Consider the following 19,760-nt stretch of genomic DNA (forward strand, 5'->3'; position numbering starts at 1 on the left):
ACTTTTTGTATCTTCAAAACAAGTGCTTTTCCAATAATTTATTTTACAGAGCTGTTTCTCTGTTCTTTCTTCTCTTTTTCAGGGAAAGCAGTGGCTTCACTGATCATGTGCCACAACAGCTTCTGATTAATTCTGATAGACAACCAGCAGTTAGCTGGCACATCATCATCATCACCCTAGGATGAACAATAATCTGCCTCACCATCTGCTTCCAAATTTATTTTTAACCAGCCCCTGCTCCCTCCAGTGCAGAGAGCATAGCAGGAAGGGCAGCCTTCCCCTGGAAGTGCTGTGCTGGGAGGTGGTGTCAGGGACCAAGAGGGGACCATCCTGTCACACACCCCTGAGCACCACAGTAGATGGGAAACAGATGGATAAATGCAGCATCCCAGGAAGGAAAAAGGGCTTCTGCACCAGAAGGGATGGCAACTGCCTGTTCTCCTCCAGCAGACAGGGAACACCTGCTGGTTTTTCAGTTCCATGGGCAGGATAGATAAGGTTAAATGAACAGGACAAGGTGGTAGGAGAACTAGGGGAAAGTGATGGATGTGGACCAGTTACTGATGGGAATATGCATGCCTACTTTTTCTGAGGTCCAAAATTTCAACGCAAGAGCTTTTTTGATCCCTTCAGTTCACCTCTGAAAGTTAAAACTGTGCAGCGTTCAGACAGACACTGGCCCAAGTGAGCTGTGCTGCTGTGCCAGTTAGTGTATGGACATCTCTGGTGTAGCACAGACTAGATTCAATACTTTCCTTTGAGAAGGAGCACCAAGATGTTGCATCTCATGGGGAAGGAAGCTGGGGGGTGGGAGAAAGACATGAACACAGGCTTGATGAAGGCACAGGGGAATGAGTAGGTTCATTTTGTAACTGCATGGCCCTGCTCGCCACGTTCAGGTACAGAAGCATAGTCCAAAGGTGGCAATTACAGGGTCACTGTGGCTGTGTCACTGGTCATAAGTGTTGCTGTCATCAGCAAACTACCCATAGACAACACTGTATGTGGGCACTGATATGCTGTAATAGAGAAAACAAGGAAATCAGCTGGAACCTAAAGCTTTGTACAGCTGGTAAAACAAGTCACACATCTCTGATACACCATCAGCAAGGAATTGTTGAAAGCAGGCTCTGGGATATGAAGAACTATCAAAATCTCAGAAGGACAAATATGAAGAGTAAAAAGACCAGATCTGAGAAAGAATGGAAACATAGATGGACCTTAGCATGTCTCCAGTCCAGCCTCTTGCACAAATGAAGGCAATCAGACCTGACTGCTCACGACTCTATCTACTGATGTCTTGAAACCTCCCAAGGGTGGAGACTGCACAACATGTCTGGGAAGTCTTGCTCAAGGTGAAAAGGTCATGTATCAGTTCAGACCCTCTTGTCCTCCAACCTGGCATGACTCTGAATATCCTGGCTTTGTCTTCCTGGAGATCTCATAATTACAAATGCTAAAGAACAGGTATTAGGTGTGATGCAAACTGATGCTGGACTGTCCTGAAAAAGATCCTCACCCAGGAGAAAGGCTACAGGTGAACTGACAATAAGGAGGATGTACAACTGAAAAATATTCTCAATATTCTCAGTAAGTAGGCATCAATAATTCAGTATCAGGTGGGAATGAAGCAAGGCCCTGATCACAGTTAGAATTTTCTAGTGAGTGTCAGGTAACTAAATTTTGTGAATTTAGCTCACAATTTTAAGGATAGGGCTTATCAGTGCTTTAGGAGACAGGACTGCCATTCTAAATGGAGAAATGCTTGGAATAAGTATAAAGAAATTCAGTAGAGATTGGTAGAAAGTATAGCACTTGGGTTAGGGAAAAAAAAAAAAAGAAAGAAGAGAAAAAAGAAAAAAAAAGGAAGGGGGTGACCAGAAGGAGAAGGGGGCAATTGTTTTGGTAGCACACTGCAAAGAACCTCAGGTTTGTAACAAGAGGACAAAGCCAGGAACCAAACTTCTTGTGCTGCAAGGAAAGTAAGAGAAAATCTGGCTGCTATGTATATTAATAACTATGTCGTGCATGACTATGACTGTTACTCTCCACAGTATGTTACCCTGCTTTATTCTTCCCTATGAATATCTCCTCCTGATAAACCAGGTGCAGCTTCAGATTCCATACTTGAAGATAGGGACCAACTGTAAAAATTCCAAATGAACAAAATGGCACAGCTTAACACAGGTTTCATTGGGGAAAAAATTGGAAAGACAGACTTGTTTAGTTTTAAGAAGGTGGTGGTAGAGAACAGCAAATTATGGGTATTGCAGTGATGAACAAAGTGACAAACTCTTCTTTCATTTCACACATACATAAAAAGATTACTCACAGCTTTAATTCGGGGTAAAAACCCCCTTCAGGTTAGGATATTATGAAAAACTGAGGATAAGAAGCCCAGAATATGCCAGCCATGAAGGTTAAATTTACCCTGCTTCAGAGAAGGATGATGACATGGCTATCTCTTCTAGCCCTGCACTGTATCTGAAAATAACCTTCAGCATATTCTGAAATGCTGATACTTCTACTGTATACTCATTCCCTATTTTGTATCTACTTTTCAAAGCAGAAACACACATGTTTTTAAAGCCACAAATATAAAATTAACAACCAAGTATGAAAAATTGAAACAGAATTTCCCTCCCACCACTGAGGGCTGTTTAATAAATAGAATTGTTAATGACATCTTTCCTTGGAAAATTTGATTCTGCATCAACATTCTGGTTCACAAATGCTGTATCTCTTGTTTCAGGCTTTCTCCTGTACATTTTAATCAACAGATTGCCAGTTTTAGACTATGTTTATGCTGGAAACCAGTGAGCCCGGGTCACAGTAATTGAAAGGCACCAGAAAGCACACTCCTCTGGAGACCTGTATGATTATCCATTCTCCCTTGCCTTGTTAGTTCCAATAACTGATATTTTAATCAATACCCCACAGAGCCTGAATGCCTTTCTTGCTGGGACTGTAGCAAACACTTGCACCAGTGCCTTACACATGGACTGACAGACCATCTGCTAACCTGTTCAAGTGAAAGTCCTAGCTGTGTGTTTTACTTTAACAGGTTATTTTATGTCTGACTTGGCACTGAACATCTCTTGTTACTCTTGTCCTGTTTTCCCAGTCTCTAACACATGCAGACTGAAAGAGTAAAAAACTGCAGGTTGATTCCTATGACAAATTCTCAATCCTCATTTTTTTTCTCTTGCCCCTAGCACACTCCCTTTACAAGATATGCTGAGGCACACTCTCCCTTTGGGAGACTGGATAGAGTGAACCTGCTGATTTCAAAGCTGGAAGGGAGCTAAATCCAACTTTAATTCATTTAAGCAATGACCACTACAAAACCCAAACCAGTGAAATGCTTGATCCTTCACACTTTACAGTGGTTTCAGAGCTCAAGACAACAAAGTACAAATGAGGAATTTTACCTTCATACCTGAAACACTGTACAGAATCTGAGCCATGATATTTGTGATCTGGTTGCTATTTGTACTTTTAGCATATCAAAATATAAAGCACAGTCAAATAATAATGACTAGCACAAAACTATCCTAAGTGATAGAGTTTGATTTCACAAACAAGAAGTTTTCTTAACAAATAGCTTTCTTGAAGGAAACGAAACCTTCTTATTTTTGTAGCACAGCTCAATGTCTCTTCTGAATTGGGTTGTTCTGCACAGAAATTTAATATACACCAGACCTATGTAAGCTTAGCTTTAGCTCGTGCCAGTTTAATAAGTGTTCCAGAGACACAGGATGAAACTGGCATTCCCATGGTGCACATGACAGCCAGAAAAAACTTCCACTGAACTTAGGACACTTAAAACCAGACAAGAACATAGAGGCTGCTGCTGTGCAGGGCTCCCTTCACTGGCAGCAGAGAGAAAGATGCTCTGTTTACAGTTTTCTTCTGCCTCAAGTGTCCATGTCTGCTCTGTAAATGCCTTAAATTAGGAAGATTAATACCTTGTCTAGTGTCAGTGCCCATGCTTGGGAAGACTCTATTTTTCTCTCTCTCCCATTTACTGAATTGTATTTACTGGAACATTTTCTAATGTTCTGCAAGTAATTTTTTTTTTAAACGAAACCATCGTTGATGCTAACTTTGGCTTCCTTCCAACATCTTCCAAAGAATACAAGAGTTCTCTGCATCAGTTTCTTGAGCTGCATTTTCTTTTTACTTTAGCAGAATTAACTAATGAATAGTGCCACTCTAAATATCATATTTTGAAGCACAGGCAGATGAAAGGTTCTACAGTTTCAGATAGTGGCATCAGAAAGAAAATAATATCCCAGCCTTTCAGTTTTTCTCTGAGGATGATAATTTAGAAGTCTGAACTCAAGAGTCTCTTTCTAGGTTTGTCACCAAGTTATTTCCAATTAGGAACACATCATACACCTACCCATGCAATTTATTTACATTTATATATACTTTCACAAGACCTCACTGTAACACTGTCAATTATTGCCATCAGAGAAGAACATTACTGACACAATTATTAGTTCTTTTTAATTAATTAACTTAGCTGCTAAGAGTGCCAGCATATTTTAACTTTATACATGAAAAAGCAGATAAGTGCAAGCATACACAATCTGATATAGCATACAAGGCAGAAAACTCATTTGCAGAAAAACAATGTCTTGCATTTCTTCTGAGAAAAAAGGGCATATGCAGATTGTGTCAAATGCTTATGTACAGAAGAAATGAAGTTGAAAATCTACCTTAATGATGCTAATTTTCTTTTTAATTTCAGTTTTTCACTCTTCTTAAACCCAAGCCAGAAAGCTCTGTTTAGATATTTCATGTTGTCACTGCAGTAACTTCTAGAGTCCGATGTCAATAGACTTTTTACTCTGCCTTGCATCCTGAATAAATTTTTGCATCTATACATTTTAGAAAAAATCTAAGAAACAGTATTCTGAGTACTTCTCTATTCCTATATTAAATACACTTTTTTGCAGAGCAAGTTTCCATCAAAAAATTATCTTCCCACACAGATAAGCATCTTTTCTTACTTACACAGTCCAAGAGCCTATCACTTTTGCTGGCTTTTCTTTTAACAAAAAGCTCCAACTTTCCTAAATATTTTCAAAATAATTTTGCCTCACTCACAACAACCTGAGGAATGAAGCAATTTGTTCTGGTTCCATTTGAACACACAGGGATGTTTTGCCTTAGAGCTATGACAAAGTAAGGTAACAGGATAAAAACAAAAGCAAAACCTCAAACCACATAACCTTGCTCAGCTGCAACCTGCAGCGTTAAGAAGAGAAGAGCTTTTAAAGGGAAGCAGGGACAAAAACAATCACTTGTTATGACTGCAATCCCAAACTGGAATAGTGTCAATTCTCCTTGGGCAGAAGATGTAGAAGAAGCACTACAAAGTTAGTGGCATCCTCTTCTGTGTGCTTCAAGGACTGCCTTTCAGCTTGTTCATCATGTAAGAGTCACAGCAATCCTTTTTATCTGATGCACGTCCAAAGGGATGCACAGAAACACATGAGACAGGTTAAAGATGACAGAGAAATCTCAATTTCACAGCAGCGTATTCGGCACATATAAGGAGTCTATTTCAGGGTCAAGGAAAGCCAGACAAAAGATTCCAGTGGAAGGAAGAAGAAACATTCAGATTTTTGACAAAAGCAGTCAGCAGGAGATCAAGGTGCTTTATTAAAATCCATGCAAGTCTTCTCAAGAGCACAAAACACTGCCTTTCAAATTTATAAACAAACCAAGAGTCTCATTTAACTCTCAAATAAAAAAAATCATAATGTTCTGGATTGAAAAAACATCCATAATAACATCCTGACATTGGCAAGGGACTGGAAGTTGTCTTTGGAAGAGAAAAGAGGAAACCTGAAGCTCCAGATCACTTTTTTGATTGCACATCCCATCAGTAAAAAAACCTTTTGAGCAAACTATAAGAATATTTACTTTTAAATTGTATCTGTAGTACTGTAATAATATGCTATATATGATAAAGTATACATAAAAATAGAATTAGGAAGAAGATAAAGATGAAAAACTGTTTTAGAAGATTTTTATTGATGTTACAAAAATATTTTCTTAGTATTCCTCCCACCTTGATGGATTGTTTTGCATGCATCCCACTTTGAAGTGTGCTGCAGATGGCCTTTTCTCCTCCTTCCTACTTCCAAAGACATTATCTAATCTCTTGCAGCTCAGTGAGAAATAGCATTTACCTGGAGTTAATGCAGAGAAAAATAACAACTATGATAGTAGAGATTCAGTGACTGGAATTCAGGATTGGGGAAAGGTAGAGGACAGCTGAGACTCAGCCCATTTTGTTAGGGGTTATACTCCATAACACATTCAGGAAAACTGGATATTGGTGGAGGCTAAAGCATGGAAGAGAATTTACCCATAAGGAGGGAACTGATCAGGCGTATGAATTATAAGAGGAAGAAAAAAGTGAGCTAAATTTTAAGTTCTAAAGAAGGATAATGAAATAAGAGAAAGGATATTGAGAAAAACAGGAGGCAATCTATTTTATTTGGGAGAAGAGATGATCTTCAACTGTTCTGGATGCTTATCAGCAAACTAAAGAAACTTCATCCAGATAAATTAATCACAAAATGATTGCACACCTGGTGGAGAACACCACTTTTAGAAAAAAATCATTGCTTACTGTTAGCCTTAGAGGGCATTTCAAGAGTCTATCCTGGCTCACTTCAGTTTCATACTTTCTCCTAGAGATTTTGAAGGTAGACTCTTAGGTGCACATGCTATGTACTAACAAGAAAAAATTGGAAAAGGTGGCAAATCCTTGGTAGAAGACATAACTGGAATGAAAAACTGTCTTTATGAATTAGATAAATTGTCATTAGTCAACAAGAGGCTGTTTAGTAAAGTCCAAAGTATCCATTTATTTTTCCATACCTGCACTTTACTTTCTATACTGCTTACAGATGATGGCTGTGAGCCTTATAAAGGCACCCTTGGATTGGCAGAACAGGTATAAAAACAATATCTTCTATCACCATTCAGACTCTGCAATACTGGGGCACCTACAAAGACTGATGCAGACAATCCAAGTGAGTACCTATGCCTGCAACTATAACACACAGGATATTCTCAAACAAAGGAACTTCTGTCTAAGAGATCAATTCCAAGTTTTAACTGCTCTAACCTGAAAAGGTATATCAAAAATTATATTAAAGGATTTTGCATCACAGCTGACAGTAGAATGAAGAGCCATCACAAATTGAGGAATCAATGTTTTGACACTATGAAATTGTACAGCATACTAGTAAGCAAACACTGCCATTACATTAAAGAAAGTGACTTTATATAGCCTTAATAAAAAAATCAGTGAATACATATTAAAAATGTTTTATTGCACAAATTCTGATGCAGGCAGCGATCTGAGAAGAAAACAAACAACAACTACATAAATTAATTCTCAGATTTCCAAACCCGATTTCCTGTCTTTCAGCATTCAGTAGCTTACAGGGTCTTAATGCTCTTTCAAAACTGATTATAAACAAACATACGGACATTAATTGCAAATCTTTGAGTCCTCACAGGGAGTTTCAAAGAGCAGGCCTGCTGTGCTGTTTACTTGCATTTGCTTTTCCTCTCCTTAAGCACGCACTCATGCTTGGTGCCACAAATGCTTCCATAAGAGCAAGAAGAATTGGCACAACTCCAAGGCAAATTGTCATCTTGCTATTAGAAATGCACCAGAGATTATAAAAGTGAGCAACTAAACTAAAATTCAAATAAAAATGGGTTAAGAGAAGCAAGCTCTTATTCCTTTCTTTTACAGGTGCAAGAGCAGCTGTGCTCCAATGATCTTGAATGTGAGATATAACTCATTACCTGTACTCTGAAGAGGGAGAAGCGCGGTATAAATGATTCATTTAACAAGTTAACAAAGTTTCTTTCAATCCAGGAGAGCAGCAAAAGACAGAAGAACACCAGAAATTTGTAAACATTTGTTTATAATTTTGTCATCTAGTTAAATATAAACATAAAATTTCAGAACAGTGCTGAAGACCAGCAGAGACTCATTGATATTCATGAGGCATTGGTACTACTCACATAGGATACAGAAGTTCAGAACTGCACACAACTGGAGTCCTGCAAAAAATATTTGGTAGAAAAAGTTGTGTTTCAAAAGCTGTCAGTCTAACCAGGCAAATCAAGCAAGTGTGAGGAAACAGTGTTATGCACTTCTCCCATTTGGAAGACAGAGAACCTAAGAAATAAGTGATAAAGCCATGTAAGGATACTGGAGCTCAAGCCCAGTTTAAGCTGTGGTATCTAAACAACACAGTCACCCAAGGAGCATTTAGGAGGAGCTAAAACCTGCATGCTGATGGGCACAGGTCAAACTCAGGCTCAGTCACATCTTCTCTGGCTCCTCAACTGAAGTTGTTTTCCCTTCACTAGACTGTAACCACTGCAGTCCTGAGAATACAAAAGGCAGCAGATCTTTAACACTCTAATTCCTGAATGAGTACTAGAGATTCAGATGATGACTAGGATCATGTTTTGGAAGCAAGTACTAAACTACTGAGAAGCACGGCAGCCTTCATTGCCTGAAAGCAGCAAGTTCCTGTCAGCTTTACAAGTTACTGCTTTTGTGGGTCATTAACTTCCAGCTCCAGGCAGATTAGGATGAATCACCAGAGCATTTACCAGTGGCAAGACCCTTGGCTGAGAGGGAGGACCACAGGCAGGACTCAGGAACTCAATCCTCAACAAAAACATTCCAGCCTAGACACACGATGTTCAGAGTTATCACACAAAAACATTTGGGTGACAGTAAGCAGCTCAACTGTCTTGAGACCACACACATTTTCTTGAGTTAAATTCTTTAAAATGCAAAAAAGGATTACGTCAAGCACAGAACCAGCCCAAAGTTTTAGCTGATAGAGCATCATATACAGCAGGCGAGAATTACTGCCTCTTCCTTCATCACCTTCTGACATTTTTAAGATTTTTTACACAGACACACAGATCAGCCAATTTAATTACAGCTCTTATTGTCTTCTCATATAAAAAGAATGTTCAGATGAGTTTTGTTGGGGTTTGGTTGGTTTTAAAATTGATGTGCTCTGTTCCCATCAACAATCATATATATTCATGTGATTTTGTTCACAGAGCAGGAAGAACCACTGAGACTGCCATCTTTCCATTTCAGCTTGAGTGAAGATTCACAAATCACCTAATCTTTTGTCTTTTATGGTCAAGTTACATCCTTGTCCTCACTGCTTTTTAGGCTTCAGGGTAGATAAACAAACACCGTTTTAATCCGTTTCAGCAGCTCAGTGCAATTATTATGGAAATTAAAAAGGTATCTCTTCTTTCAGCTCCACTGAATTACATTCAGAAGTTTCTAATCTCTTTGCAACTTAAAATACAGTATTCAAGTATTCCCATAATCATGGACACTAGGAGTTTATATACTCCAGTCATGCAGTAAAACTACTAAAGGCATTTATCTACTTGTCAACAGGACTGTTTTCAGAAGCAGAGTAGTTTAACTCTTTTCCCTAGCCTGAAGTCAGCAAACTGGATCATATTGTTTCAGACTAACAGCAAAAGGAATCCAGAAAAGACAGCCTGCCTTAGCTCCACCTGTAAGCACAACCAAAGAACCTGATTATTAGCCAGTTGTGTTAATTCATGTTAAGTCCCCAAGAAAGAAGAAACAAGAAAGTAAGAATAAAACTATTAAACAGCCCAAGAGGAAGAAAATTTTTGATTGTGAAGAGAGAAAATGCTTCCATGATGCAATTTTAGACTGGCATTTTCAGAACAGATTTGTATTATTGAGCTTTCTCCTGTTCCCTCAAAGCAGCTGCCTGTTCCCTTCTGACACCCAGATTTCTTTTAATCAATGAAGACAGGATGCTGTGTTCTGATGAAATGCCCTTCCTGGCCATCCCTGGTAGAGAGAATTAAAAGCCTTGCCAGTCCTTTTGAAGTGCAAATCTTCACCAAGTAGGTTTCATGCCTCTTGTTATTGTTGCCTCTCTCAGGAGAGCACAGTTGAGGTGGAACACAACATTGGACTGTTTACTTATCTTCTAAAGTGCATCCTGCCTTGCACTTGAGATCCCATAATCTGTGTCTGCACTTCCACTCTCCTTTTTCTGCATTCCCAAATCTCACATTGTTCAAGCAAAAAAAAAACTTTGATAACTCTAGACTGCAAAACAGCTCATTCTTCAAGTGGCAGAATCACTTACCTGAACATGGGTCGACAGATTTTTTTCTCTCAAGCTCCATGCCTGACCTGCAACATGCTCTGAAGACACATATCAGTTCAAGATGGGCACACTTGAGCCTCCAGCTCATACCCTGACAGCACTTTGGGAGAAAACACACCCAGCTGTATCACTCTGATCTTAAATTGAAAGCCAAAAAGACACCAGCATTTTTCTGGCCAAGAACCAAGTACAGCTATACAAAGACAGTCCAGGGGCCCAGTCAGCAGTTTAAAATACATTTCTCTAGAGAACTGTAAAGGATACAAGTTAATAAGCTCTGCCAGGGGGCCACAGCAGGTTATCAGTGGAAAATGAGGCATGCAAGGTGCTCTAAGGGCAAAGCAGTGCTGTAACTCAGCTGTGAAATAGCAACTTGATCACAGATTGCAATGTGTATGTGGAACTGCCCCTATATATATTTATTTCTTCACCATAATTTAGGCAGTAAACTTGAGAAAATTTAAGATATCTACCAAATTTCCTTCAGCATTTCACAACGACATTAACATATACTTCATGCTACAGTTTCCCCTTCCTGATGAGCTGTATTTGCAATTAGAAAAGGGGAACAATTTAACCTTTAATGTTAAAAAAAAAAGCAGCGCCTTAAGAACAACTTTATATTATCTAGAGGAACACCACGTTGCTCATTCATCTCAGTGTGCAGATCATTTTTAGCTCAACTAAATTCAAATTACTGTAACACAATTTTTAAGCAAAGACATTTCTCTTGAAAAGGTAAATTAAACATTTAAAAACTGGACTGCATGAGACACACATCAAATTATTGTTAATTCAGAAGCGTCAAATGATTTTATAAACTGGAAGAGAGGAATCCTTTCGTCCACTCCAGAAGCTAATTCTGCTGCAGCTCATATGCACAACCTCAGCAGCTCTGAGCTGACAGAGCTCTTCCTTTGGTCCTACTGTGGATAAATTGAGCCAGACACTAAGGCAAGAAAATACAACTGGACAGAGGGACTATCCAAACGAAGCCCAGTGGGAACCACAGATAGATGTTTTTTCTTTCTACACCAAAATACCAACTGAGCCAACATACTATACCCTTGAATTGCATCCAATAGCAGAGAGACTGCTAAAGGATTCTCCATGAGCTCTTGAGCTGACTTACAGATGCCCATGCCCAAAAGAGTAACACCCTTCACAGACGATATTACCAAGGTTGCAGTTTCAAAAGAACAAGTCACTAGAATCAAAGAAAGGAATGCTGCAGTTCAGCTTTCATCACTATAAATGGCTTAGCAATATTCACAGATTTCACAGAGATCTTCTTGCTGCAATCTATTTCAATTTGCAAAGCTAAGAGAAGTTAAAGTGATAACCTTTACTTGAAGGGCAATTACTTCTTGTACTTCAAATAATAAAATGCCCTTCACAGATAAAACAAAAAAAGGCATCAATATTCTAAGTCAGGGCATGCATTTATCAGATAGGTTTTTTAATCTGAGAGCCACAAGCATTCCAGCCAGAGGTCAGTGTGGAATACAGGGAAGTGATCAGGCAGCAGCTTATCCTCTTGGCTGCTGTTCTGCATAGCACAGCTTCCAACCCTACCTTCACCTATTTCCCCATCAAGCTGAGAGATCCATGGTTAGACCAGCTAGTTATTTTCCAGACAGGGTGCCCAACTCACAGGGAATGGGTTCAAGTTATAGATGCAACCTTTAACTCACTCTACAGAGTATTCTTACTTTGAGGAAAATATGCATTAATTCTGGTATGTTTTTCTCAGTTTTCCTTTCCCTGTGGCTCCAAACCTTATCAAGCTGAAGCAGAGTGAAGCTGACAGGAATACTCTTGGAGATTTTGCCAGGAATTTGAATAGAAATAGAAAAACTAAACAGAGCATGGACACTTTCCTTCTGCTGGTGTTTGCCAAAAGCTCTCAGTGGCAGCAAAGACAAACAAAATGTGCTCGTAGAGTCAAGGAAAATCACACTGATGGGTTTTTATGCACTTGAAAAGCTAACAATGATAACAAAAACACACAACTTCACAGAACTTGAAGTTGTTCAAAGCAGAACTGTTCTGAATCCTTTCTTTTTCAAGGCAAGTTTTAGTAAGCCTATTTACATTAAGACTTGCCAAGTCCTCATTTTGGCTGGTTAAAAGCTGTAAATTGTTGTAGTAGCAGCATCACTTAGCACATACATGGCACTAAGTGGCAGACAAAGCTATGCAGAATGTCTGAAAATCATTGACCTCAAAGGACAAGAAACAACAACATAAAGATCAAAGAGGACTGGCTACATTGTATGAATATATATAATAAATAGCTCCATGTGATTTATTTCTACTGGCTGGAAAGGACAGAATACAAAAAGAAATGTACTAGAAATGGACATAAGTGCTCCCAAAGAAAGGGTAAGGCAAAAAAAGCAGGGGAAAGGGAAGCATAATAAAAAATTAACAAAATAGATGGGATAGGCTCAAAAGTAATTTGAATCAGATGAGGAACTTTTGAAGCTAACATAGAACTTGCGTGAGGAAGTGGGAATTCAAAAGAAGATGAGAAGACAGATGTCTTCTGAGCAGCTCACTGGGGATGAAGCAAGGAGCTGAGCACTCAGGAGAAAAGGCAGTAGCTCCAGAAGTCAACACACAAGACCAAAGCAAAAAAATGAAAGACTAGTCAAATTTCTAATCTCAGAAACAGGGCCCAAACCATACAAGTGCTCAGCTGCACAATGGCTGCCTGAGTGTGATATTAAATGCCTTGTGACAGATACACAAAACCAGTCTCTGAATGTGTTATGTGCAATTCTGTTAGGAAGTACATAAAGGACATGTGAGAGGCTGACAGTAAAACAAGTGGGTTAAAATTATATTCAAGGTGCTGTCTTTCCCTCTGTAAAACTGATATTGTCACCTTCAATTTGTTCTTCCCAAATGTAATTTCTTATTAGTACACAGAATAAGAAAGGCATACAGATACACATTATGTTACCATTACAGTGCATTTATAGGAACAGCTAGACATCCCCACAAAATCACTCACCAAACCAAGAGCAAACTGTGGGAGGACAAAGAGCAGACAAGTAATTAACTGCTGTGATTTCAAAAAGCAACAAAATATTTCCATGATTACAACTGTGATTAAGAACATCCCAACAAGCATCACCTTTCTGATTCACATTACCAACTTGTCTTCCATCCATTTCTTTCCACTACTATTCACACTTTATCTAACTGAATATTATGGTGAGGACACAGTGTATAGATGGACGTGAGAGATCAACTGTAATTACAACATACTGGTAACATCTATATTTTTCTTCAGAGAAACAGAAGTGAAAGACATTAAAGACTGGGTAAAAATTATATTGCAAAAGTGGAAGAGAGAAGTGGAATAACAACTTCATCTAGCCTTACACTTTCTAACATCAAATTCACTTTCTGCACTGGTGAGTATCCTAACAGTTTGGTATTTAGAATACCTAAGAAATTCCAGGGCTGAATACCAGTGTGATGCACTGCAGAATCTCATTTCTGCCACTCCTTCACTTACAACTCATTCTCCCTTTTGCATTTTCTAGTCACATACTTTCTTTCAAACTGACCTTGAATTTGACAGAATACCAACACCACACCAGATTTACAAATATGATTAAGGTATGAGAATAGGATACATTAGAGACCTTCTCCAGTCAGATCCAATTAATCACGCTACAGAAACACACATCCATGAACATAATTTCCAGTGTTGCGACATTCCATAGATTAAGCAAGCCAAGCCTATCTGTAGAGAGAAAAGACAGAGCCCTCTACCGGGTAAGAAACACCGCGGCTCCTCCCGTCCTTCCCCCGCACTCCACTGCACGTACGTGGGCGGGTTCAATTCTCCAAATATCCAGTCCACAAAATGGTATCATGTTGTTTAGGTTGATCTGCAATTCAAGGGATTGACCTGCAGAAACCAAATTTCTGCAGTTTCTACATTAAAAGCTCAGAGAAGAACATTCTTCCCATAGGTTTAAGAGACTAATGTAACATCCTATTTTTAGGTGAAACAGGAAAACCCAATGTTTCCTTATGTCAGTGTCCACTGTCAGCCCAGGTCTGGCAGTAGACTGAGTTCAACAGTGTTATTCATATCACACATCTAACAGATGGCTTTTATTACTGCTCCTCAACTAAACTCTTTCCTTGTACACCCCCTGCCTCAAGAGACAACCTTTGTCTTGTTCAGGGGAATAGCTGAAACTTTCCACCTCCATAAGCGTTCATCACAGCAGCAGCTGCAAACTATTGCTCATGTGCAGAATGAGGAGTGTTGAAATACCAGAGTACAGTCAGACAGCAGATGATGGCACAAGGGAAAGGCAAGGATCAAGTGCTCGAAGTAGGATATTCCAGGAAAACAACTATCTTTTTCCTTTCTCAGTCATCCTATCTGAAAAACAAAGCTAGAAGAAAAGACATTTCATTCATCAGCATTATTGTTTTCTCTCCTGTAGATTACAAATCCCTCACAGAAGTGGCTGCTCAGCCTATAACAACCCAGTCTGCACCAAGTCCCATCCATAGACAAACTCTTCAATCAGAAAATTCTTCTAAGTTTTGCTACAAGTTTCCATTGCAAACTTTTGCACAATAAAATCATGCTGTGTTCACACTGTTTGCCTCTAAAACCAGGGGTTACTGATATAGCTTCTTTGGAGGCAACAGTAAAAAACACCACTGAGGAGAAAGTGTGACAGCTAGAGATCTGCTCAAGCTCCTCCTGTAGAACACATGGGGCTAAAACTCCTGACCTGGGCATGCCATGCTCAGAGTTAACAGGCAGTCACTCACTGGTCATCCAACCAAGAAACTCCTTCAACACAGCATGCATTTCTTTCCACTTTTGGGAAGATCCCCTTGTGAGTTGAAGCAGCAGAAAAACTCAGTTTTTGGCATCATCTTGACTTTTACTGTCTCACATCCTGTCCTTGAACTTCCTTCAAGTACCAGATGAGAGTTGCTCAACCTTTGACAACATAGAAAGTCTTTGGAGGTTTTTTGGGTTGAGACATTTAATGGCAAAAAAAGGGATAGAGAAAAAAAACATCTTACAATGCTTTTAAAAGCAGAGGGAACACACTCTCAAAGTAACACTTCTACTATTTAAAATCTACATTTAAAACTACTGTAGTGGCAAGCACACTTTGTTCAAAATATTTTTTCCAAGTTAATTGAACAGCAGTCAAAGCATATCTGTACCTACATGTCCTGAAAACAAAGCCTTCTCATTATCAATTATTTTCTCTCAGCAGACTCATGTCTACCCTCCAAAACCATCAATAATCACATTTTCTGATGAAAAAATAAACACTTTGGTTTATTTCAACATTATTCAGAGACGGAGTAAAGAAAAGAGCCAAAAGAGAGCTACTTGACCCATAAGAAACAAAGGTCTGCTAAATCAAAGAGCTAGACACAGATGCTGTGATAAAAATTAAAGAGCTCTACAGATCCAAATTATGAACAGGCTCTTTATAAGCACTCTTAATTCACAAATTCCAGTATAATGACCAGAGTCATGGAGTGGTTCTGGAAACCTCTTCACCCATGCTAATAAGGAAGTGTAAGGGCAACTCTTCCAATTCTGCAATTGCTGAGAGTTTGCATTTGAGTTGTAGATAGGAAAGAGAAAAGCAAAGCAGAAGAAAACACAGGATATCTAAATCACACCCCTCTCTGAATGACAAGGACAAAAGGCAGGCTGTGAAAGAGGGTATCTTTTAACAAAAAACTCTCAATTTAAGTGCAGTTTGGTCCAGACTGCTGCAGATAATGTCTTCCGTGTCCTACCTGCTCCATGGATTAAGAGATTTTGGCCCTGCAGGCCTTTTAATTCAAAAAGTTTTATCAACATAGCTGCACTCTTAAGAGCAGTTCAGGTCAACTGTGACTGAAGCTATGTGGCTTTCAGCTACCCTTCAGCAGTTGTACTGCCACAACTTTCCATGAGTGGGAGAGGTTTATCTTTAGCACTGACAGGAGCCAAAGACATTCTTGGAAAAGCACAGCTCTTCACTGTCTAATGAACCTTGTTTCTCTGCATGCCTTGACCTCATGAGTTTCCCCTGTGTAAGACCTAGGGGTCTCTCAGGTCTTTTCTGATATAGAATTCAGAGCAGCAGGAAACATGGAGACAACACATTCCACTGCAATATAAAGCAGACATACAACAGTATCATTGTGCACTATCTAGATGAAGCTGTCATTGACTCAAAAATAATATAAAAAGAATATATGTAAATTCTAGGCAGCTATGTTCTTACTGAAAGTAAGTGGAGGCAAACTGACAATCTTGTTATTTGCACAAATACTGACAGAACTCCTGGGAATTGCTAAGAAAACAGCACTCAGCCTTTTCCTCCATCAGAACATAAAACACTCCATGTGCCAGTGAATGATTTCACACTGGGGACACAGCCAGTGCCTGTACAGCAGGCAGACCCTTGGTTGACCTTATCAGTTCCTGGAGCACAGGCCTTGGTATCAAAGCCAAATCCCAGCATTATTATTTTCAGCACCTCCCTGACAGGCAGTTCTTTGCTCTCAGAACTCACTGTCCACACAGGCTGGGAGGCAATGGCCACAGGCCTTTGCTAAGTGCTACAGGTCCCCATAGGATCAGTGTCTCGCACTCCCCACTGCGTGTGTTCTCTGCACAGGTTCTCTACTCTATCCTTACCAATGCAAACTGCAAAAGCATCATTTCCTTTCAGCCAACACACACAACCATAGCCACCACAGATTATCATTAAATGTGGAGGGCACGTAGAGTTTCTACACTCAGTGGTGAGCACAGAAATTCTGTGCTGGCACTGCTGGTTTGGTGCTCTACAAGGAAGCAATTTCTACTCAGCAAGCTGCGCTGGATTTCATCAATAACTGTTACTTGACTTAGTGGATTCTGCTTCTCTAGTACTAAGTAATGTCTTCACGGTCGCTCAAGTAAAAGGAGTTTCACAGCTTTTTAACTTTGGAGGCAGGACAAAGGGAAAATGACAGGCTGAACATTTCTTGGGTGTTTGCACTTGGCAGATCAAACATCAGTAACCCTAGATTAAAAGCTTCAGTGTTGCTAAACAATCAAATTTACAGCTTCTCATTATGTTAACTGACATAAAACATCATACTTCAACATATCCAAGAGCTCTCCTAGCTTTTGTCCTCTTACTTTTCTGAAAAAGTAAAATCAGGACACAGAATTCCAAAGAAAAAAATTAAAAAGTAAATTAACAACTAACCTCCCTGCCTTCCCCCCAGAATAATCCCAGATTAGACTAGCAAAACAGTCTCATTAGGTGCAGGTGTTCTTCCTTTTATTCCCTGGCACAGAAGCACAAAGTAGAAAATGACACCCAAGAAAGACTCTCATTTCATATGCATGAGACAGATATACACTTCCACTGAGATTTAGACATGAATAAGAATCTTGTTTACTCCCAACTACAGACAAGTCCATAATTAATTTCTTTTAACTTTCGTGAGACTGCCTTGCACCGGGAAACAAGGTTGTGCAGTATAATGCACTAGGCTAGAGAATATAAAATAGTAACAACTCACTTCTTGCATGACCAACTAAAATCAACCCTACATAAACCCTCTGCAAACTATCTGGAAGTCTTACAGTTTACTGGCGAGATCAGGTTATACTGAAAAGCCATCAGCTTCCAAAAAGGACAGATTGCATTATTCACCCTTGAGTGTGACTTCAGTGAGACTTCCATTTCTCTACTGCTTGTCACTCAAAAGCATTTCACCAAGATTCCTCTTCATCTGTATACACTCTTTTTGTATTTTGCTCAAACATTTACCACCTGCAGAAACAGAGTGCCCTCTAGCTCTGGCCACACTCAAAGAGAATTTTTCTAAGGCTCTGTCTCCTTCAAGTCCAGCACTTAGAGCCACAGGAGACAGCAAAGACAGCCTATTAGCTGTATTCTTACCTGTCCTGGGGTCAAACAGCTGGTTGGCCTCCAAATCTGTGAACGTGCTGAAGCAGATGGGGCATTTAAAAGAGGCGCGGTTGGTGGAGTCTCTCTCGTCGGTCTCGATCCTGCGGCGCATGTGGTCCAGCTTGTACTTGACCACGTTGACAAGCAGGCGGTAGTTGATGAAGTAATAGTTATGGCGTGTGGTCTTGCCGTCAGGAGCTGTCTCGACCCTCATCCTGCATTTGATGAATTTGTCACCCTTGAGGGTGTTGAGGACAGCCCTCAGCTGCTTCCTATCAAACTTCAGGAGCTCCAGCATGTCCTCCTCCTTCACGCAGGGGTTCCTGATGAGGATGTCCAGAGCCAAAGCATGCTCGATGCCATAAAAGCCACGCACCACATATTTGGCAAGGCGTTTGAGAGCTGCTGGGACCTCAGTGAGGACGTCTGGGTCAGTCATAGCAGATCCAGATGGTGAGCTTCATGTATACTGTAAGGACAAAAAGGCAGATGGAATCTTAGCTAGTCTTCTAACTTCCAAAGTTCTTATTTATCTTACTTAGAGGTACGAAAAGCATGGGGTGTTTTCCATTTCCCTTTGTTAAGCCCTTGTACGGTCTCCTTAGGTGTCAACAATGCTACAGAAATAGGAAATGATACCTCTCATTCAAAGCAAAACAACATAAAACTTTTTTAAAAGCTCACAAGAAATTAGTACCAAAACATAGAGCAGATTTCATTTGTATTCAGTCACAGCCAACACAGCTTGAGTAAGAAAGCCGTCCTCCAGAAGACAGCTTTGAGATAAGAGACCTATAAATTGGGAAAAGCAGAAAATGGCTACAGCAAGAAAGGTCCTAAGACAGCCCACGAGTACAGTCTTGAGAGCCTCAGCTGATGTCACTTGATCCTATTGTAAGCAGCCCTGTCTGGTTTAACACCTCAGCCATCCCTAGGCAGAGATGCCCTATGAGGACAGCTTGCTGTACAGGCTGGGATGCATTCAAACACAAGCTCCCAGCTGCACCATGAGAACAGATCCTTGCTTATAAACAGACCTCAGTCAATTATGTGCAGCATGAAAACCATTAGCACTACCAACTCCTACACCACAAACTGCTTCAGTCTTGTTCTTGTATGAGCAAAGAGGTCCTTACAAAGGACTGAAACTTCATTTAATGTCCCACATTCAGGCCTTAAAAGCCCATGAGTAATACTGCATAATAAATGAAGAAAAAGTCAAGACATACCAAATATGATGTGTTTAAAAAAGAAGAAAGTATTCCATGAAGTATCCTTTGAGTTACTTACCACTACTTACCAGGTTGCCTGTGACAAGACAATAATTTCTAACTACTCTATTTTCACTTCACTTTTCTTCACTGTAACATCAAGTGGCACAAATGGTCATGACTGTGACATACATGGCAACATATATAAAATTACATGCAAGGAATTCCTCACATTGTCACCCCCGCCAGATTTAGCTCACAGACAACACCAGTGATTCAAGGGAAGAACAAAGTATTAAAGGTGCTTTTGAAATAGCCATTCAGAAGGTTAC

General features: G+C 39.7%; 1 protein-coding gene across 2 annotated transcripts in view; it reads right to left on the reverse strand.

The window, feature by feature from the left end:
* The window catches only part of GTF2E1 (general transcription factor IIE subunit 1), a 49,459-nt gene that overhangs the window by 22,203 nt on the left and 7,496 nt on the right, over nucleotides 1–19,760 (reverse strand). The window contains exons 1-2 of one of the 2 annotated variants that reach the window (XM_068181936.1): nucleotides 18,915–18,935; nucleotides 18,209–18,686 (exon numbers count right to left, since the gene is read on the reverse strand). In XM_068181936.1, the coding sequence (XP_068038037.1) occupies nucleotides 18,209–18,656 (448 nt within the window). In that variant the 5' untranslated portion in view covers nucleotides 18,657–18,686; nucleotides 18,915–18,935. Of the gene's footprint in view, nucleotides 1–18,208; nucleotides 18,687–18,914; nucleotides 18,936–19,760 lie in introns of those variants that run through there. The other variant, XM_068181935.1, reaches the window with a different exon arrangement.

This window comes from Anomalospiza imberbis, chromosome 2 (genome assembly GCF_031753505.1).
Source record: "Anomalospiza imberbis isolate Cuckoo-Finch-1a 21T00152 chromosome 2, ASM3175350v1, whole genome shotgun sequence".
Lineage (NCBI taxonomy): Eukaryota > Metazoa > Chordata > Aves > Passeriformes > Viduidae > Anomalospiza > Anomalospiza imberbis.